The sequence below is a fragment of the Elaeis guineensis genome, chromosome 1 (assembly GCF_000442705.2).
Source record: "Elaeis guineensis isolate ETL-2024a chromosome 1, EG11, whole genome shotgun sequence".
NCBI classification, from domain to species: domain Eukaryota; kingdom Viridiplantae; phylum Streptophyta; class Magnoliopsida; order Arecales; family Arecaceae; genus Elaeis; species Elaeis guineensis.
In genome coordinates, this window is record NC_025993.2 from 134060805 (window position 1) to 134083156 (window position 22352).

The 22352-nt window shown below is 39.3% G+C and overlaps 1 protein-coding gene across 1 annotated transcript; it reads left to right on the forward strand.

The window, feature by feature from the left end:
* Window positions 1-1880: 1880 nt before the first annotated feature.
* On the forward strand, window positions 1881-21819 carry LOC105060398 (ATP-dependent Clp protease ATP-binding subunit ClpA homolog CD4B, chloroplastic). The gene is made up of 10 exons (XM_010944079.2): window positions 1881-2035; window positions 3445-4063; window positions 7889-8004; window positions 8148-8270; window positions 8358-8543; window positions 8829-9044; window positions 9311-9528; window positions 19811-19886; window positions 19961-20050; window positions 20275-21819. Exons 2-10 carry the CDS (start codon window positions 3499-3501, stop codon window positions 21445-21447), a joined length of 2763 nt encoding a protein of 920 aa, XP_010942381.1. The 5' UTR covers window positions 1881-2035; window positions 3445-3498; the 3' UTR covers window positions 21448-21819.
* Window positions 21820-22352: the final 533 nt, after the last annotated feature.

Sequence of the window (22352 nt, forward strand, 5' to 3'; positions counted from 1 at the left end):
TATGCAAAACTATACCATCTTGGGATCGCCGATGGATACCTCGCATAAAGAATCCTTAAAATCTCATAAAAAAGATATCAACAAGATCATCATGCTATTATTAGAATAACAAAATAAGTATTACATATTGACCCTACGTATACGGTTATAGAATGGCCAACTATCATTCCCCTAAAATAGTCATCAGCCCTCCACCTACAAAAAGGGAAGAAGGAGGATCTTTTAGGTAAGTCTCTTAAGCATCCCACAGAGTTCATTATTTTAGTCATCTTCCTTTCTTTATTCCTAGTTCTCGGCTGACTTGATCGTCGGAGGGCTCCCTACCAGACAGCCTTCGACAAGTAGGCTTGTTTGTAGATACCGATTAAGATCCTTGCCTTGAAGACTGATATTTGTCTCAATTCTCAAATTGATCATAGTCCAAACCAGGAGCCAATGACAATAGCACCAAACATTGCAACTGATAAGTTTCTTTCCATCACAGCACAAAGGATGAAACACAACAATCATAGTCTCATTTAGAATTAATTAAACTAAACATAGAAGAAAATACTTTATTATCCAATTTGTGGAAAGGGCATTTCAATTTGGGTAGACAAAATTAAAATCCTAATAAGTAAAATTTCACCAATGCTTAATAAGTAAAACCCTAGCAATTAATTTGGCCAAGCAAAACTAACAAAAATAAGGCAAGGATTTCAAATGTTGGCAGATTAGTCAAAACCATGCAATACATCTAAAATCAATCCAAACTCCAAGAATTTGGGGGTAGGTGGCGGGTGGGGGGTGGGAACATGCTTTGCTTAGAAGAAAATTGAAATTTGATTCTCGAACCAACGGCCTCTACCTTCCAATAGAAATCCGAGTGAAGAAAGGGTAGGAGGAGATGAGGAAGACAAGTTGGTTGTAGAATTACTTTGAGAAAAAGAGAAAAGGAGGAGGAGCTAACCAAGGGGAAGAGGATGAGGGAGAGGACTTTGAGAAAGGGTGGAGCCGATTGGTTGGGGGTGGAGGGTGTGAGGGAGGGAGGGTCAGAGAGACTATGAAACAATGTCTAGAGGAGAGTTTGAGAAAGGGTATGAGAGCAAAAATTATTAGGCACCCATTTTTCACTCAGTGACACTTTTCAACGATATTCAAAAGCATCATCAAGTGAAAAGTATTCTCGACACTTGATATAAAAAGTATCGAAGATTTCTTAATAGGTGGTGCAAAGATGTATTGCCAATTAACTTTCTAGCTAGCTTGCAGACAAGCATAATTTATAATTAAGCATCATTACTTTTCAATATTTTTGGAAAACGTCACCATATTCTAATGTGCTCAAAAATTTCGCAATGTTTTGAAAGAGTTGGCAACTTAAAATCACGAAAGACTCTTTTGCTGTGGTGTTTAGGTGGCTTACAAAGGTCTTTGGCTACAAAGCTGATCACAAGTTGAACTTGAGCCACAGAAAATATTAAATTTTAAATAGATTTATCTTGAAGTCCGACTATATGGGTATCGTTTAGGCCCAAGGTTCAGATCATGATCAGATCTACTTTGGAAGAATTATCTGCCAATGGAATTTGCATGACAAAGAACACACACATGGCAAAGATGTTACAGTGAAGTATAGAATGCACAATTATTTTCATTTTCAACCCAGAGAAAACAAAGATAAATATTTATTACCTTGCCTTAGCCCTGGGGTCGGTTCACCCGATTTCTTCGGATCCAAGTTAGGAAGATAAACCAAGGACCTTTGAACACAATTATGCAAGAAGCAAGAAGTAATTTACTTAATCAGAGCGGTAGAAGCCGGTCTGGTTGGACCCGGTTCGCTGGTCCGATCCGGCAAGTGCGGTTTTTTTTTGTAACAATCCGGCAATAGCGTTTGCGGCGTGGTGTGGAATCGGGACGGCGTCGTGAAGGAGACAACCCCCAGCGCGGCTCAACGTCGTCCACGTGGCTCCTATATCCTTTCGCCCGACACCATCGTAATAATAAGAGAGAAAAAGCAAGCTCCGCCTCTTGCCCTAGCTGCAACTCCGAGGTACGTGATTTCGCCCTTCTCTCCTCTTCTAGGGTTAACCCTACTGCTTTTGCCGCACGATTCTGTCTGTAAATAACGAAATTTCTGAGCTTGGATCAGTTCACGGGGAAGGATTCGAAATTTTTTGGTTTCTTGGGATGCGATTTGGTTTAGTTTAGGCGGATTTTCCCTGTGCTTCGAATTGTCACGTTCTGCTTGATAATTTTCCATTTTTTTAGGGGTTTTGCTCATACTCTATTGGCTTTCTTATATGCTTGGTTGATGGGTGTGGGAATTCGAGGTTCGGTTTCCATTTTTGTTGCGGAGCAGCTATTGTGAATGTGAAATCGTGAAACTTTTTTATTGTTTGTATATTTTCTTGAAAAGTTTGAAAAGTTAGGGTTTTTTGAGCTGGGAATTTGGAATGGATACTTCGCTTTGCTAATTTGTTGTTGATTTTTCCATAAACTTCTTAATGATTCTGTTTCCGTTTCCATTCTACAGCTAAATGTGACCGTGAACTCGTGAAACTTCCCGGTTCGATTCTTTGCATATAGAAAGACTTTGAAAGATTAGATTTGTTTGAGTTATGAATTCGGAACAGCTTCTGCTTTTTTTTTTTTTTTGTTGGGGGGGGGGGGGGGGTGGGCGGGTTCGTTTGCTGATTTGTAGTTAAATTTCTTGATCATTATATACTGTTAAAATTGTTAGCAGCCTGTGATCTGGTTCCTGATTGTTTTATATAGGTTACTACGGTTGTGCATTTATGAACTTATTTGCGTGAATTTATTAATATTAAAAAATTAGAGAGATTAAGTTCTTGATCAGTGAATTCAGATTTAGATTAAGGCTTCTTTTTTCTGCTTCTGTTGTTGATTTCTACTTGCAAAGAAAGTAACTATCTGTTGGTAGGAATGTGAATTCATCAGCAATTGAGCTTCTTTTAGTATTTGCCTGTATGTTCCACTATTTTGGTTGTCATCCTTGTTGCATGTATGGATATTCCTTAGTTTTTTCAAATGCCGATATGAAGAAAAATAATTCACTTAAGATGCATCTATTTGCCCCTATTAATATCCTTATCACCCAATTCTTCTTGTGGCAAATGCAGTTCATTCCATAGTTCAGTTGCTTTAACCACTTTCCTTGAATGGTTGTGGAGTATAAGCTGGGTGGGTTGAATTTGATGTAGCATTAGTCAAACACATTGTTAGCTATTTCACAATCAAGACCATTGACTTTCTCATGTATCTTTGGTCGCTCTATTTGACTTCCTATACATTTTATTCTATAGTCAAATGCTCTTCCACTCTTGTAGGTTTTATGTGATTAAGTAATTAATCATTTGGAGTCACTCAAAGAAACATGTCCAAGATAGTAATGTATGGGAAAATAAGCTAATGGGTATTGTCAATTGCTTTTTCCTGCAGGTTTATGTATATATATATACATTCCATATAGCTGTTTCTCATTAGGCAGAAGATATGGCTGGTGCTTTGGTCCAGTCAGCTATTCTTCCTGTTCAAGTTGTGAGCAGAACCTGTGAACAGCTGAAAGGCTCTGGGAAGACTAGAAAGGCTGCCAAAATGATGTGCAACTTGAGATCGCACGCACTGAGATTGCAAGCTTTTGCAGGCTTGCGGGGGGCAAATAATTTGGATTTGCTGTCCAGGTCTAGACAGGATTTTCATTCTTTGGTATCAGCTTATATCTCTGCTCCACAGGGCAAGGCTTGTCGAGGAGTCCCTGTAGCCATGTTTGAACGCTTCACAGAGAAGGCAATCAAAGTAATCATGCTTGCACAAGAAGAAGCAAGGCGGCTAGGCCACAATTTTGTTGGGACAGAACAAATATTGTTGGGTCTTATTGGTGAAGGGACTGGTATTGCTGCAAAAGTTTTAAAATCAATGGGTATAAATCTTAAAGATGCCCGTGTGGAAGTTGAAAAGATCATTGGAAGGGGCAGTGGTTTTGTTGCTGTTGAAATACCATTTACACCACGTGCCAAGCGAGTTTTGGAACTGTCGCTTGAGGAAGCTCGCCAGCTCGGTACTAACTTGTTCTCTAGATAAAAGTTTTCAATCCATAAATAAGTTTATAAGTCTTGCTTTTGTTGAATCGCAGTATGGTATAAATGCTAATGTCATGTTGTCAAGGATTTTTTATTCTAATTTTTAGTTTGCCATTGCTTGACATTTCTTGCCATTTGCTGTTGTCCTTCTGTCTATTTGTTCTTACTAGATATTATCCTGTTGCTTTATAAAGTCCACTTATGGAGTTTGTCTGTGTGCCATATGTATCAGCACCAAGTTGGTACTTGTTCACCAGATAAAAGCTTCCAATTCATGCATAACCTATCAAGTCATGCTTCCATCATATTAGTGTTGTGGAATGTAAATATCGTTGTGTCAAACATCCTCGATTCTAATATTTGGTCTGCTGTTATTTGACATTTCTTGCAGTTTGCTGTTATGCCCTTTATCTACTTGTTTTGTTGGTTATTATCTTAAAGGTTCGCTGAACCAGTGTTGGAGATCATATTGGCTAGCGAATGGTTTGCTATGGTACTGGTATGGATAGTACTGATCCATTGCGTCTTGGAATCAGAGGGAGGGAGAGGGAGAGGGAACGTAGACAGAGAGAGGGGGCTCACTTAGCTTAATGCAGGTGCCACTCCGATGCATTACCAAAACCAGAGAGAGGGAGAGGACAGGGGGAGAGAGAGAGAGAGAGAGAGGGGGGGGGGCTCACTCAGCCTGGTGGAGACGCTGACCTGGCTTGATGCATAGTAGAACCAAAGGGAGGGAGAGAGAGGGGGGGACTCATGTGGCTTGATGGAGGTGCTGATCCAGAGAAGGATCTGGCATTCTTACATCGATTTGAAACCCTATTCCTAGCTGCGGTCATTGTTGCATCGGCTTTGGCATGATAATAGGTGGTTTGGCAGTGGTACAGCATCCAGAAGAGGGCCAGGGGAGAGAGCTTGAATTGAGAGTGAGGGGGAGAGGGAGAGGAGAATAGGGGGATCATGAGAGAATAGTTGAGAGTGCAGAGTGAAAAGGGGATTTTACTTCTCATATAAAAAATGGGGAAGTGGATTGATTGGTCGGACCATCCTGGTAACTGTTTGGTTTGGTTGAGTATGTTCCAAACTGCTCAATTCTGTATGTCCTGACCCGCTGGGCTCGGCATGGTTTGGTGATCCTTGAACAGTTTGGGGCAATTTGGTGATCCTTCATCCTGCTACTTCTAAATTTTATTTTTATGTAGTTTATACTTCTGTACCATAGAGTGTCTAGCAAAAGCAAGTTAGTATCATAATTTTTTGATGATGTCTAAAGCTAGTGCATCATGGAATTATTAAAATTATCCTCACATAACATATTATGCACATGTAAACAATGTTATGTATGCAACGAAAGTGCATATAGTATGGAACTATGGATACTTCAAGCATTTAGCACAGAGAATTGGTGATCTTAAAGATTTATGTAGATGAATAACACATTGTTTTGTCAACTTATTATGGTGATTTAAAAGGTTGTGCAATTGTTCATATATTCATTATTTGTGAAGTGTTTAAATCTCTTGACATGCTGTGCAAGGAGAATATGACCTGAGCAATTAGCTTATGCATTTTTTGATAGAGAGCTTTGGTCATTAGCCTTTTGTTGTATTAGGAGTCTTGATCCTCATGGATCTATAAAATTCTACTATCATTTTTTAAGGATGTTTTGTGGTATCTCAAGGGATTTTGGTTGTCTTTTCCATCCACATTAGGGAGATGTTATAGAAGTAACGAAATTATTAAAGTTCACAGTTTTTTTTATTCACTTTGTACATATATTAATGTCGTGTTTGAAATGTTTTTGAAGGAGCAATAGCAATTAATCTAGTTGGTATCACACATCACAAATTGTCAATACCTATAACTTGATTTTTGTAAAAAAATTATGAGAAGCAAGGGAACTGAATGATTCTACTACATTTCATTCGCTAGCAAATGAAGTAGATCCTCTCAATAGGGGAAACACAAAATGAAAATGAAAGGGAAGCTAAGTAGATTAAAGACTATTTTTTATTGTTTTGCCTTCCACCATTATGAGTTTCTCTTTTAAGCTAAAAGGTGGAAATTCCCATCCCTAAGTCATTTTAGATGATTAAAAGAATAAAGAGTGCTAGAGCAAATAACACCCAATGTCCAAATTGGGTGACATGACAAACACCATAATCATAATTATCAGGTCTTATCACAATTATTTAGGGTCAAATTAGCATGACAAACAGCAATGACAAAAAAATTATGAGCTACAAGTTTACAATGTCTCTTATAGAGAGGTCTAAGAACATAAAGAATCACCAAAATTGCTTTTAAAAGTAAATGAAAAAAACATGGATTATTTCAAAGATCTTATTCATATACATTTGCAACAAATTTCTAACAACTTGTAGTAAACGAAAATACCTAGGTGCCATTTGTCATGACTTTCATTCTTTCTATTAATAGAAATAGAAAGTTAAAAATTTGCTGCTATTTTTTCTACTTTTTAAAATATAAACATGTTGGGCATAGTCAATTATTTTTAAAAATAAATATATTGATGGAGATGGAGATGATAGTTGCACTGGAGGTGGTGGAGGTTGTGATGGTGTTGGTGGTAGGTATGATGGCGGTATAGCCAAGGTGGCGATGATGGCAGTGGTGGTGTGGTGGTAGAAAGGTTGTGGTGGCAGCAACAACAGCAGTAGTCGCAGTGGCGATGGCAGTGGTGGTGTGGTGGTAGAAAGGTTGTGGTGGTGGTGAGGGTACCAAGAATGTGATGGGGCAATAGCTATGGTAGCGATGTGGTGATGGTGGTGATGGTAGTGAACTAGTGATAGTGATAGCAATGGTAGTGGTGTTAGAGGCGCCAGTGATGTGGTGGAGTTGGGGATGCTAGCGGTGACAATGGCGGCAACAATAGCGGTAGTGGTAGCGGTGGTGGTGATTGTGGTGGAGGTGGTATTGGTAAAAACATCTGTTTCTCGCTTTTGAAAATATTGAAAGTAAGGATTTCTTACTTTTATTTTTTCTAGAAATAACAATATGACTTTAAAAAAAATAGAAATAAAAACATTAGTACTAAACATATTTTTTTGTCTTGGTTTCCATAGTTTTGTTTTTGAAAATAAAAATGAACAGGCCCTTAATGTTGTATATCAATGTTTCTGGATCTAAAGATGGTCGGCAACATAAAGTCCTAAATGGGATGGATAAGAATAAAACATATAGAGAGAACAAGAAATATGGCTATAGGTTTACAAGTTTTATGTATACACAAACAAATATTTGTACACACATATATATTTTTGTCCTTTTCTTTCTGAAAAAGCAAAAATGAAAGTTTCATCTCTTGTGCACAAATCGTTACCTAAAACAATATAGTTTCCATATTACAATAGCAAACAACCTAAATTTCTTTATTAACCTGGATGGCCACAGAAGTAAATATTTTTCTTTCTATTTATGAGTCTTTATTATGCGATGAAATTGAGAAAGAAAATGATATCACATGTGTTGATTTTACTTTCCCCTCCCCCCGTTCTCTCCCAAAACCAAATAAGAAAAGATATCCATTGTTTTGTCTAAAACTCTATCCGAGGTATGGGATTTATGGAATCTTACCAAATCAGCGATCTACTTTGGTTTCTATCTCAACTTCTATTTAAATTTGAGATTTATGAATCTCAAATCAATGAGCAGGTATAACAGAGTGGGGATCTGAAGGGGGGACCAAATATATCCTCATATTACACCCACATGCATGCATATATTTGTTTGTTTATTTATCTATTAAGTAAAAGTTCCTAAGTACAAACTTGTTCATTCTTTAGGTCATAACTATATAGGATCTGAGCACTTGCTTCTTGGGCTGCTGCGGGAAGGTGAGGGTGTAGCTGCTCGTGTGCTTGAGAGTCTTGGAGCTGATCCAAGCAATATCCGTACACAGGCATGTTCTAATTCAGAAGTTGATATAGATGTACATATATGTATGTATACATATATATGTGCATACATACATACATACATACATATATTTTCTTCTGCACTTTTAACAATTTTTTGGACTATAATCTTCTGCTTTTTAAGTAGGTCATTAGGATGGTTGGTGAAAGCACAGAAGCCGTTGGTGCTGGGGTTGGAGGAGGAAGTAGTGGCAATAAGATGCCCACACTTGAGGAGTACGGAACAAATTTGACAAAGTTAGCGGAGGAGGTAATTTCTCATGTTTTGATTCCTATACAATGCGTATGAGAACTTGTTATTGAAACATTAAGACCTGAACATGTTATGATGTTATAGGGAAAACTAGATCCAGTTGTTGGCCGGCAGGAGCAAATAGAACGTGTTACTCAAATTCTGGGAAGGCGGACGAAGAACAATCCCTGCCTGATTGGAGAGCCTGGTGTTGGAAAGACGGCCATTGCAGAAGGACTTGCTCAACGCATAGCAAATGGGGATGTTCCAGAAACTATTGAGGGAAAGAAGGTTTGTTCCGATTATGCTGTTCCACTAGTTGTCATATACTGGTTTTGGTCCTTTGGTTTCTTTAGTAATTTTGGGAATTACATTTGTTCCATTTGTCTGATATAGTTAATCATGCATTTGTCCTTGCTTCCCTTTTCTGGGTGCACTATTTGACAATATTGGGCATCTTTCTGATTTTTTGATTGCATCTGATTACCCATCTTTGGATCACAATCATAAAACTTGACATTTGACAATGCTATTTTGTGACTCAACTCTCTCTCTCTCTCTCTCTGAAAAATCTAGGTCATTACCCTTGATATGGGACTCCTTGTTGCTGGTACAAAATATCGTGGAGAATTTGAAGAAAGATTAAAAAAGCTGATGGAGGAAATAAAGCAAAGTGATGAGATAATACTCTTTATTGATGAGGTACACACATTAATTGGAGCAGGCGCAGCAGAGGGTGCAATAGATGCTGCTAATATCTTAAAACCAGCTCTTGCAAGAGGTGAACTACAGGTATTAGAAGATTTCATGTCACTTTTTTCCTCCTTTACCTTTTGCTCGCAGTTGATTATTGTCATTACCCTTTTATTAAGGGTTATTTCTTATTGAGAATTTGGAGTACTGTTCTTGGTTGCTTTAATGCTGGAAAACCATTGAGCCTCCATTTTTCTTTGTGAAGCTAACTTTTTCTTATTAGTTTCTACTTTACGTCTTATAAAAGGAGTTTCAGATGCTAGTAACTGGCCATAGTAAGCCAAGCGCTTGTTCATTTTGTTCAGTGTATTGGAGCCACAACACTCGATGAATACAGGAAGCACATTGAGAAGGATCCTGCTCTGGAAAGACGATTTCAGCCAGTAAAAGTACCAGAGCCGACAGTTGATGAAACAATTCAGATTCTGAAAGGGCTTCGTGAACGCTATGAGATTCACCACAAACTTCGTTACACAGATGAGGCTTTAGTGTCTGCTGCTCAATTGTCACATCAATACATTAGGTTTGTTAATCAATCTTCAAACATAAGGTTCTGTTTGTTAGTCCTTTTCTTTTGATAAGTAGAATCAGGGCATATGTTCCTCATACAATGCTGTTGTTTTTTTATGTGCTGTTACCATTCTTTGGTGAACTGTATGTGGTATTGGTGGGTTAGATAAGTCTCTTTTCTTTCCACTGATTAACCGTACCTAATATTGTATAAAAGCACTTGCTTAAGGCTCTTGCTGCCTCACACCTCAATGCGGGGCTCCCTGTGGCTCATGGGTGTGGCTTTATTGCAGTGTTACTGGGACACTTGGCACAGGTACCAAGTGTCCAAATGCTGCTAAGTGTTAGACATGGCAGCATCCAAAAATCAGGTATGCATGCATGCATGCATGCATCTGGTCCATACATACATGTATGCATGCATGTATGTATGTTTGTATGTATGTATGTATGCATGTATATAACAAATAAACATAATCTCAAGGTATTGGTACCGAACCCTATACTGGTATCATTTTGTTACAGTGTTGGTATGCAGTTCAGTATGGTAGAGACTACTTACCAAGTGTTGGTATGGTACGAGACACCATACTGGTATAGAATGCATGCTCCATAATGGACAGTATAGGGTGGTATGGCAAACCATGCTTGGATGTGTTGTAGTTGATGCTTAAATTGTTATTCCTTTGGTAAACTTAACGTCAATTGTTGTTTTAAGATATTTCTGTTAATAAATTGTTATAACTTTGTATTAAATTTGTGGTTAATGACTTTTTATTTTAAGTTTCCTACACTAGAAATGAAAAGTCTCCTGCATGACACATGGAAGAAATTTCCAAGTATTGGGCACTTGTAGCTGACATAAACAGGATGCTTCAGTGTGTCCGGCTTTATAGCATCATGTCTAGGTGTCCAAAATTGTTGACACAAACACAAACCTGAAAATTGAAGCATCCAGGTCAGGGTTTTCCATACCGTGTCGAACTGGCTGGTATACCCCATATCGTATCGGACCGTTGGGGAACCGACACGATTCGGCTGGTAAATTTGGTACACCGGCGGTACGGAAGGAAAAAAGAGAGAGTGAGAAAGAGAGAGAGAGAGAGGAGGAGAGGGAGGGATGCGGGAGCCGCCAGAGGCCGTCGAAGGGCTTCTGAGCCCCGTATTGCCTGATAGGGCTTTCAAGAGAGCGAGAAAGAGAGAGAGCACTCGGGGGGACCTATCGGGCGGACGGTGCCTCCGTCGTGAGGCCCTCGGTGGTCGGCGAGCCGACGTCGACGGCTTGAGGGCGGTCGAGCGAACGGAGCCTCTCCGCGGCTCCGCCCCTTCTTTTTCGAAACAAGCCGTCGTTTATTTTCGTTTTTTTTTTGATTTTAAACTGATGAAGTTGGCAACCCAGTTGCTGACTTCAGGGATTTTTTTTTAAAAAAAGTCAAAAATTGAGAAGCTGGTAAACTATTTACCGGCTTCACTTAAAACTAGATTTTTTTTAAAAAAATTTCACGAAACAGGGGTGTCGTCTCTGTTTCACGCCCGTGGCGCCGTGCGCATGGACTGCGCCCTCCGACGGCCATGGCAGCCAGCTGGAGGCCGTTCGGCGGCCCCGCCTCCGACTGTTCGGCGGCCTTGCCGGCTCCTTCTCCTCCCTCTTTTTCTTCCTCTTTCTCTATTTCTCTCTCTTTCTTTTTTTTCTTCTTCCAGTTCGGGTCCGCTTGCCTTCGTCGGTTCGCCTCAGTTCGGTATGGTACGAAATCGTGTGGTCGGTTGGCCGATACGATCGACAGTACCGGCTCAGGATACCTTGATCCAGGTAGCATATTTATTTATCATTACAAAGGTTCATGCAAGGCATATACTTTGCACCTTGTCTGGTGCCTTATGATATGCCAATAAATGTTGATTAATTTCATAATTTGCTAAAGAAGATAGATGGATTTATTTATAATTTATTTATTTATTTATTTATTTATTTGTTTATTCTTCATGATAATTTGTGTTAGTCAAATACCAAACTTAGGTATGGTAAGATAATTCCTTGCATCTTAACAATTAAAGTTTGTTAATGTTTGGAATGTTGAGTGTGATTTTTCCTAAATGGTTGTAATCAATTGAATTCTTAGCTCCTACATCTTGGATTTTATTCTCATGTGTTTTTAAATTATTTTTATCAATTTTATGGGACAATTATGAGGCCTATATCATTCCTTGTTAAGAATTTGGATCCTTAGTCTTACATTTTTACCTTGAGAACATTAGTACCTATTTGTCCTAAGTTTGGACTCATGACAGTTCCTAATATTTTTATAAACCATATATAAGCTTAGCATGGAAGAATAAATGAGAACTAAAATTCTGAGGGAAACGTTATGGATGGTTTATGGAAAGAATGTTTAGAGAAGCAAGTAAGAAAATATCTCTTGGTTGTATGGAACTATATGGTGACTTGCTGTGCTGGGATTTGTCAATTCATGATTTGCCTTTGTCTAGAGCAGATTAGGTATAATTAGACCTACCATTATCCTATAGTTTGGGCTGCTGTTGGTCCAAAATACAAGTGACTCGTGCAAATTGAGAATCTACTCTATTATCATGGTTTGTGATATATGGAATGCAAAAACCAGAAGAAAAATGGTTTCGTTCCTGTGCATAAGCCATACTAAATGGGCATATTAAATAACATGATGGTTTGAAGGTTGTTGGGGTTGATAGATTTTGGTCGATATAGGTGTTAAGATGGAGAACTGGTGATACATGATGACGATCCTTAATTTATATAATCCACCATCCATTTTGGCCCAAGTCTATAATTATGAGAGTTTTACTGATACCTATTCAATTTCTCTCTTTATTTGTGCATATTCAATATATTTACATGCCTTTTTGTTCGAATGTTTGCGTATCTATATATCTTCAAAGGTATGATCTGGAATGTAGGAGTGAGGTTTTAAATTCTGTGGGACAGGGTGTCCCGGTTTCTTTATGGAATGGGATGTCTTGTTGTCCCACTCCGTTCCGGTCATGCATTCTAGTAGATATTCTGTCTCTCTCCCTTCTTTCTATTCTTTCGTTCTTTCTTGTCTTCTTGCCTTCCTTTCTTTCTTTCTCATCTTCTTTCCTTTTTTTCCTTTCCTTCTTTCTTTTTCTTTCTTTTTGTTTGAATAAAGGCTTAAAAAAAAATAATTAGTGTGTCTGCTTTGCTAATTATTAATTATTCTAGCCTTGTGTTTCTCATTTTGTTTTTTCAATGATGCTATGATCCTTGTTGATGCTTTGACTTTGTTTGGACCATGCAAGTCACATTCTTTAGTACATTGAAGATAATATCTGTGCATGTAAATTTGTCTATAATGGTAGAAATAATTAATGTCATATTTGTAGGAATTGATCGCCAAAGTGGATGTAAGGTTGAAGGATCTAGTCGCAGTTATTTGTCCTCTTACAAAAAGAAAGGTGTGGGGAAACTCGAAAATAGGTGGTGGGATTCCTAAAAAAGAAAGAAGTGGGTTGACCATTGCAAGGTGGTTTTTTTCCTTAAATGTCAAAAAGATTGTGGGTTAGTGGACTTTGAATTCCTTGGTGGTGGTCATATAGTTGAAACTTCAAGTATCATTGATAGCAATAGTGTTCTTTTGATAAGATAGTTCCCAAAAAAATTGTGAGGTGCTGACAATTCTAGTTGATGTAAGCAGATCATTCCTGATGTGCCATGGATTGTTGTGCCACATTCTGTCAGTGCCAGGGGTACAAGTATCAACACCAAAATTCCCCAAAATTGAAATGTGTAGCCGACACTGCAAATCATCCTTTAATAAAAATTGTGGAAAAATGTACTTGAATAAAATTTGATGTTTCTTAGCAAACACATTTGACAAATGGACTTTGATTTGTTTCCCTCATGGGTGATACAAGCAAGAAATGTTAAAGAAAACACACATGTACCTATTAGGAAATGTTTTCAACCTTGAAAATGTTTCTACAGGAAACATCTGGAAACCATTTCAAACAGTTATTTCGTAGTTTGATGATAGTCTTTCTGTGGTTTCCCAGTTCTTTGGGTGTTTTATATGCCTGTTTTCCTAATTTGAGATGCTCAGAACCTTTCTGGCTTTTAATTCCTATTTCTTGTTTACAATTTCTTCAAAACAAATGTTTTCCACAATCAAGATTGGGTTACTTCTACAATTATGTCCCAAAGGAGTTGGGGAGACGTGGCAATGAAGAAATATGTGAACCTTCCAATATGATGGATTAAGTAATGGCAGAGATTTGGTTGATGAGTGACATAGATGAGTCAACTCTTTTATGTTTAGCATTTGTGAGGGAATTTTGAAGTATATTGGGGCTTTAAGGTTGAAAATGGTTCAGATTGGGTCGACCCAGTCAGCTTAAATCAAACCCAACCTGACCTGTGAGCAGGGCAATTCTCCTCAATCAATTGAACATGTTCTCAGGTTAAACAGGTCAAACTGATCCTGTCCTGGACAGGGGGAAGAGGAGACTGAATCAGGTAAAGATGGAGGAGATGAGGTAATGGCCCCTCCCTGGTAGTCCATGGTGGGATGGGAGATGGAAATTAGGCAGTGGACAGCCCCGGCAGGGGGAGGGCTGGTGGTGCTACTTTATTAGTATTATTGATTTATTATTATTATTTTTTCTGGGAAGGGGAGGGGAACTGGGGAAGAGAGAGGAGAGGAGGGACGAGAACTGGGGAACTTGATGGGAGGTAATCTCAGTGAGATTGGAGTGGTATGAGAAGAAAGGAAAATTGCAAAATGAGATTAGGATTTAAAAAAATTTGATATATTTATATATTTATATCTTGGAAGGATTTTGACCTCTTGGGTCAAAATTCTATGATGCAAATTTGACTTGACCCACCCACTAGTCAGATTTGCTAAGACTTGTCCAAGGAAATCAATGGGTTGAATTGGTTTGATCAGGTCTGGTAAGTGGTGGGTGTGGGTCATTTTTGTCACCCCTAGTTGGGGCTGGAGGGTCAATAGTGATGCAAAAGAAAGGTTTTTGAAACTTTCAGTCTTGTTTCTTAATTTTCAGAATTATAAGAAATGAAACTAGGATAGTTATTAGAAAGTTATTGCTAGAGGATTTGTTTATAGATTCCTTATATTACACTGTTAACCAATGTTGTGTAAAGACCACCAAGCCCAGCATGCAGGTATGTAGATTTGATGCTTTCTGGAAAGAGAAATTAGTTTACATTATTTTTTACTTGATTTCAATTTTTGAAAGATCTTTATCATATACCAAGCCCTTTATAAGACGAAGTTATGGCAACTATGCTACTGAGGTGAGGTGGGGTTGCTTTAGATGATACGTTGTTTGGCACATCCATGCCATCCATCAATTGTGTATGAACACCAAGCCGGTGGCGAGTTTCAACCTAATACAAAGATAGCCAATCCATTGCCACGGAACCTGACTTGACTTGATATGGCCTTGCTTATTCAAGCTGTTCAACCTGAATTTAACCCATGTTAGAATCATCCAAAGTGGGTTATGCAAGCCATGTTTGGTCGTTTGGATGAGCATTGGGAGCAATCTAGAAAAGAAGAGAGAGAAAACAAAAAGAAGGGGGTGGAGTTGGGGGAGGGGGTTTGGCAAGAGGGAAGGAGAGATGTATGAACAAAGGCGACTTTCACGATGCTCATTAATTTTTTAAGAAAATATGACTGATGGACAGATATTTACTTTGTCAGGGATAAAGCATCCTAACAGGACTTCTTGACTGTTAGAAGTTAAGAATGATGGCCCAATCTATGCTGCCTGATCTGTGCAATTATTGAAACCAACCAACCCACCAACCTGATTGATCCAAGTTAACTGAGCCACATGATCCAAAGCAATTGCTTATATAAGAAAATCTGACCCTCTGTTACCTACCTTGGTCCAACCATACTAGAGTTGAGACAACTCGATCTGATTTAATACCACTCAACTTGAACAACCATCAACCATTATGATCAGAATGATGTGTATTGAACTTATCTTATTCAATTTTAATTACTTGATAATTAGATTTTGCATGACTTTTTTTTGATATATTTATGTTAATGATGATTAAAAAGATTCTTAGATGTATATCACTTTTGTAATTTATTTATCAACTCCTTTTCTTTTCTCCATAAGATAGAGGACCTGAATTCAACTAATGTTAGTATCATGCAAAGTTGGGTTTTGCAAGCTAGGATGAGCATTGGGAGCAATCTAGAGAGGGGGAGAAAAGAGAGAGGGGCTGGAGGTGGGGGGAGGGGGCAGCATGAGGGAAGGAGAGATGTGTTAATGAAGGGGACTTTCATGATGCCCATTAATTTTTTAGGAAATATATGCTTGATGCACGTGTTTGCGTAGCTGGGGATAAAACATCCTAGCAGCATTCCTTGACTGTTAGGAGGTAAGAATGATGGCTTAATCTATGCTGCCTAATCTGTGTAATAAACCAACCAACCAACCAACCAACCAACCTGGTTGACCCAAGCTGACTGACCCACATGATCCAAATCAATTGCTTATATAAGAAAATGTAGCCCTATGCTACCCACCTTTACCCAACCACACTGGAGTTGAGACAACTCAACATGATCTGTTTGCACCCAACTTGAACTACCATCGAGTATACCATCATCATCAGAATTGTGTGTTGAACTTATCTCCTTTAATATTAATTACTTGACAATTAGATTTTGCATGACTATTTTGATATATTAGTGTTTACAATGATCAAACAGAATTTTAGAAATATACCATTCTTATGATTTTTCTATCAACTTCTTTTCCTTTGTCCATAACATAAGGACCCAAGGTTTCTGTGCCTGATTAACAATGTGTTTTCATGGAGAAATCTGAGACAAAGGAAAGCTTTATTTGGAGAAATTAAATGAAGAGAGAGGAAGAGGGTGGTGTAAAGGAAACTTTCCTATTTAGCTTTGTTTATGTAGAAAGTGAAAAAAAATGAGCGTCTTTTCCAAGTCTCCTTTCATAAAACACAAGATTTTCTTTGTATAAACTATTTTCTACCCTATACTCATTTATGTTTTCCTTGTATTTCTAAGTACTCGCAATGGCATCTTAGGGTTGAGCACGGGTTGGGTTCGGTCGGGTTGAGAGAAAAATTTCATTTGGTTGAACCCAATCGGATTTGAAGAAAATTCAACTCACTGCCGACCATTTATCATGTATAAACCGTTTGAAACCGAAGTGAACGGTTTGTAGCGAATTCGGATGGGTTGTCGGTTTGGGCTTCAATATTGACCCAATGTTAATTTTAAGTCCAATGTTGGCCCACTTAAACTTATTTATTTATTTTGTCAATTTAATGTAAAAAAGGCCTAAATCTTATAAATTATAAATTTTGGGCTTATTTTTGAATCTGTACAAAATAAAACAGAAAAAGAAAAGACTTACTCATCTAAAAGCAACTACATCTGAAAGCTTTCACTTTAAAATTGTCTCAAATTGATGTGCTTCCATCAATAATTCAACATTAATATTTTCATGAATTCAAATGGGTGATGTGGTATTTTTTTAGAATGAAGTATTGAAGTCTAAACGACGCCATCACAAAATGAAAGTGAGTTTGTTTAATACTGCATCGGTTGGGATCGGTTTTATATGGGTTAAAAGTGTAGGAACCGAATCCGACTGTAAATAACCGATTTTTTACAAGCCTCAATCCGATTCCACCCGATTTATGTCTTTCAACCGATCGAAACCGATGTTTATTGGGTTGGATTGGATGGCTTTCTTCGCATTTCGATTATTTGCTCAGCCCTAGGCATCTTATAGGGTCCCAAGAGTTGCTTTTCCTTTTCGTACTATACATCCTGCCATCCTTCCTATCTTATCATGGATTCTCTAATTGTGAGTCACATCTTGGTGCTCAGGTAGGAGGGTGAGCCTTTGTGCAATAGTAAGGTTGCTATTTGTGACCTAGAGGTCACAAGTTTGAAATATGAAAACCACCTCTCCACACGTGGGGGGTAAGGCTGTGTACATTTGATCCTTCACAAATCCCACAATGGCATGATGAATGATCCTTATGCACTGAGTCGCCTTTATCTTTGGTGCTAAGGCAAAGTTATGATCATTTAAAAAGAAATCTTAATTTAAGAATTATCCTTGCAAACTTGGTACCATGGAGTTCATTCTTGCAAGTAGCTGGAAGTCGAGAAATTATGATTGCTAACTCTAAGATATGCACTAACAACTTCAAGCATTAAAAGTTCGAGGACAAAAAAAACTGGATGTTATTGTTAGTGCTAGAGAAGTCTTAAACTTTAGGTTATAAATTATGTTGCATCCTTAAATATTTGGAATAAATATTTAAATCAAATTGGATGGTGTTTAGAGAGACTATTGGGTTAGAACTCTTTAAATTAAGGGCTCAATTTCTTAGTTGAACAAGATGTTCTTGTTTGGAAAAGCAAATTGTCTTTAGGAAGCATATTCTGTGTGAAATTAGCATTTAAAAATCCTCTGGCTATAATGGATATAAAGTAGGGTTTTCTGTATCATGCCAAATCGGTTGGTACACTCCATACCGTATCGGACTGACGGGGAACCGGCATGGTTCGGCTGGTTCAAATGGTATACCGGCGGTACCGGGAGGAAAAGAGAGGGAAAATGAGAAAGAGAGAGAAAGGAGAGGGAGGGAGGCGGGAGTCGTCGGAGGCCGGCGGTGGCCCGCTGCGGCTGTCGGGGGACTTCCGAGCCCCGTTATCGTCCGATAAGGCACTTGAAAGAGCGAGAAAGAGAGAGAGAGAGCGCTCGGCGAGGGGGGGCGACGTACCGGACGGACAGCGCTTTCGTCGTGAGGTCTCCGATGGCCGGCGAGCCGACGCCGATGGCCTGAGGGCGATCGAGCGGGCGGAGCCTTGGTGAGGGGGGGCGACATACCAGACGGACAGCGCCTCCGTCGTGAGGTCTCCGATGGCCGGCGTGCCGACGTCGATGGCCTAAGGGCGGTCGAGCGGGTGGAGCCGCGGATCTTTTTCGAAACAGGCGGCGGTCTATTTTCATTTTTTTTTGGTTTTAAACTTATGAAGTCCACAACCCAGTTGTCGACTTCAAGATTTTTTTTTTTAAAAAACCGGCTGGCTTCACTTAAAATCCGATGTTTAAAAAAATTTCGTGAAACAGGGCGTCGCCCCTGTTTCACGCTTGCGGCGCTGCGTGCATGGACTGCGCCCTCTGGTGGCCACGGCGGCCAGTCGGAGGCCGTCCAGCGGCCCCATCAGCTCCTTTCCTTCTCTCTTTTTCTTTCTTCGTCCCTCTCTCTCTCTATTTCTCTCTTTTACTCTTTTTTTTCTCCTGGTTCGGCTTCGGGTTCCTTCGTCGGTTTGCCTCAATTCGGTATGGTATGGAACTGTACTGTACCATACTGCTGGCTGGCCGAAACAGCCGCCGGTACAGGTATGGGAAACCATGATATAGAGTTTCCTCATTTCCCAAGGATTGTGGTATAGAGTGAGAAGGTTCTAGCATAAAACTGTAGAAGTTTCAATAACATTACTGAAATGCCAAATTTTCATTATTTAAAGTCACTTTCTTGTCTTTTTTACTTGAAATATGGTGTTAAGAGGGCATAATGTTCCTCAAATTTTTTTTTTTTGTTTCCAAATAATAAAAGTAAAATCTGGGTTACCGGTGCTTTTTTCTTATAGGATTTAGAATGGGATGATGAATGATATCTTTTGCATTTCCACTCGCAAACTTTATGTTCCAGCAGTTGCATGATTGTATGATATGTGCCCTGTGCTTCCCTTACAATCTATAAGAGCATAATTGAGGAAGGTTTTGATGGTAAAAAGCCCATGACTGTTACATGGTTGCCTAAATATAAGTATTCTATGAGCTTTCCTTGCAAATGAAACTGCAAATTTAATTTAGCTGACCTCTGTAGAAAGTGAAAGGTGAATATGAAACGTGAGGCAAAAGCTACTTAGAATGCTTGCTCTACTTCTGCCTCTCTTAGTAATTCTCTCTTTGTGCTACCAAACAAAGTTTTACAGGACAGACTTTTGCCCTAGAGGTTCATTCTACTGTTAAGGATCGCCTTTTTATCACATTGGATACTTTCATGCATGTTGGACTAATAACTAACTACTCTGGAGGAGCTTTTCTTCTATTGTACACAAGGATCTGCAACTATTCCTTCATAAGGGTTTGTCTAAGCTAAAATCAGATATCTGGCACAGTACATTTTTGACAGTCCATTCATATTTTTCCTCCCTTGCATCCTATTGGATTTCTTCTTATACATTTTTGTGTTCCTTCAGTGACCGCTTCCTTCCTGATAAAGCAATTGACTTGATTGATGAAGCTGGTTCTCGTGTGAGGCTACGCCATGCACAGGTATGGTTCTCTCTTTTCCCATTCAAACAAGAAGTTTATCTGCTTGCCGTGTTAAGAAAACCTGTTTTGGCCAGCTTCCTGAGGAGGCCCGAGAACTTGACAAAGAGCTCAGGCAGATCACCAAGGAGAAAAATGAGGCTGTCCGTAGCCAAGATTTTGAGAAGGTATGGCTATCAATTCTGATTAACTATTGATTTTTTAATTATTCACATCAAACATTTTGGCAGTTATAAATGAACTTGAGAGATGGAGGTTGCTTTTCAAACAATATTTGTTTGAGCGGACTGCTCATCTTAGTTAGATTTATGTAGTTGTTTCACCTTAATCAGCCAGCCTCATCCCATCAAACATATATTAGTCTTCTTGCACTAAAATATAATTTTGACAGGCTGGGGAGCTTCGTGATCGGGAGATGGAACTGAAGGCGCAGATATCAGCTCTGATTGACAAGGGTAAAGAGAGAAGCAAAGCAGAGAGTGAGGCAGGTGATGCAGGCCCAATTGTGACAGAAGCAGACATACAACACATTGTGTCTTCATGGACCGGAATCCCAGTTGAGAAAGTCTCGAGTGATGAGTCAGATCGCCTCCTTAAGATGGAAGAGACTCTCCACAAGCGTGTTATTGGCCAGGACGAGGCTGTCAAAGCCATAAGTCGTGCCATCCGCCGAGCCCGTGTTGGTCTCAAGAATCCCAACCGGCCAATTGCCAGCTTCATATTTTCTGGGCCAACTGGTGTTGGAAAATCAGAGCTGGCAAAGGCACTGGCTGCTTACTACTTTGGCTCTGAGGAAGCCATGATCAGATTAGACATGAGTGAGTTCATGGAAAGACACACAGTCTCTAAACTCATTGGCTCACCTCCTGGTTATGTCGGGTACACCGAGGGTGGGCAGCTAACTGAAGCAGTTCGCCGTCGCCCCTATACTGTTGTCCTCTTTGATGAGATAGAGAAGGCTCACCCTGATGTCTTCAACATGATGCTTCAAATTTTAGAGGATGGGAGGTTAACAGACAGTAAGGGACGAACTGTGGATTTCAAGAACACCCTGCTGATTATGACGTCCAATGTCGGAAGCAGCGTGATCGAGAAGGGAGGGCGTAGGATAGGATTTGATCTTGACTACGATGAGAAGGACAGCAGCTATAACCGAATCAAGAGCCTGGTTACGGAGGAATTGAAGCAGTATTTCAGGCCCGAATTCTTGAATAGGTTGGATGAAATGATCGTGTTCCGGCAGTTGACAAAGCTTGAAGTAAAGGAAATTGCTGATATAATGCTGAAAGAGGTGTTTGAGAGGCTGAAGGCTAAGAACATAGAACTTCAAGTTACAGAGAGATTTAGAGACAGGGTGGTGGAGGAAGGTTATAGCCCAAGCTATGGAGCAAGGCCCTTGAGGAGGGCCATAATGAGGCTCTTGGAAGACAGCTTGGCAGAGAAGATGCTTGCTGGAGAGATCAAAGAGGGAGACTCTGCCATTGTGGACGTCGACTCTGATGGGAACGTTACAGTCCTTAATGGTGCAACTGGTGTACCAGAGTCCCCAGCTATTCCTGTATAAAGTGTAATAATCGACGTACCATTTAATCGTTGAGCATTTCATGTTAATGTACTTCATCTAGGTAGAGGCTACGATGATCCAGCAGCAGCAGTCCAATCATCTTATTTGCTGGTTTTAAGTTTGCAACAGCTTACAGCATACAGCCCCATGAACATAGTCGGAGTAATTAAAGTGTGAGGTTAGTGCACCAAGAAGAGAGAATTAGTTTGACTTACACAGACTCAAAGTGAGCTATTTCTGTTCTTTATCAAAATTGTGTACTTTCTGTGATATTATTTTCCCGCTTTTCAGTTTCTGTGTACAAACTGGCTGGATTTTATGCAACCTAGCTTGTAATCCATGGTGAGACCTAGATGTGGGTCTATTGCCTTACATTTTATTCACCGCTGGGAAATTTGTCATTGATCAGTTAATCTTCCAGGAGGAGATGCCTAGACTTGCGGTGTTTTGGGTGTGCTACCTTTTTCTTAATCACATAATCAATCAATCATTCTTCCCTTATTATGGTGTTTAGGGCTTGGATCGCTTCACAGGATAAGTAAGGTGCCAAACACAATGCTTAGTATAATTATAGAGGAGCATGAAGAGCAGACACAATTCCCATCACAGATGTGCATTTATTTCATCATTATTTATTTATTGATTTATTTTGCTGACAAGGTGCGACGGTATGTTAAAGGTCTGCTGCACTTATAAAGCATAACGGAAGCTGCAAGGTACGTCATGAGAGTTGATTCTATTTTCCGACTTTAGTTTCCAAGGTGATGTTCCTCTTTTGTTATGAGGCATTGATTCAAAAATTATCTCAATGTGGGATATATTTTTTGATCGCAAACGTGCATTAACTTAAAAATGAGTTTAATGAGTTTGATATGCTACGTTTTATCCCCTGCAACATTCATGAT

Bases quoted from the DNA above. Each gene is read 5' to 3' on its own strand.
- LOC105060398 (XM_010944079.2), top strand. From the start codon at position 3,499: ATGGCTGGTGCTTTGGTCCAGTCAGCTATTCTTCCTGTTCAAGTTGTG. The intron at 8,005-8,147 runs GCATGTTCTAAT...CTTTTTAAGTAG, and splicing joins CAAGCAATATCCGTACACAG to GTCATTAGGATGGTTGGTGA. The intron at 8,544-8,828 runs GTTTGTTCCGAT...TGAAAAATCTAG, and splicing joins AAACTATTGAGGGAAAGAAG to GTCATTACCCTTGATATGGG.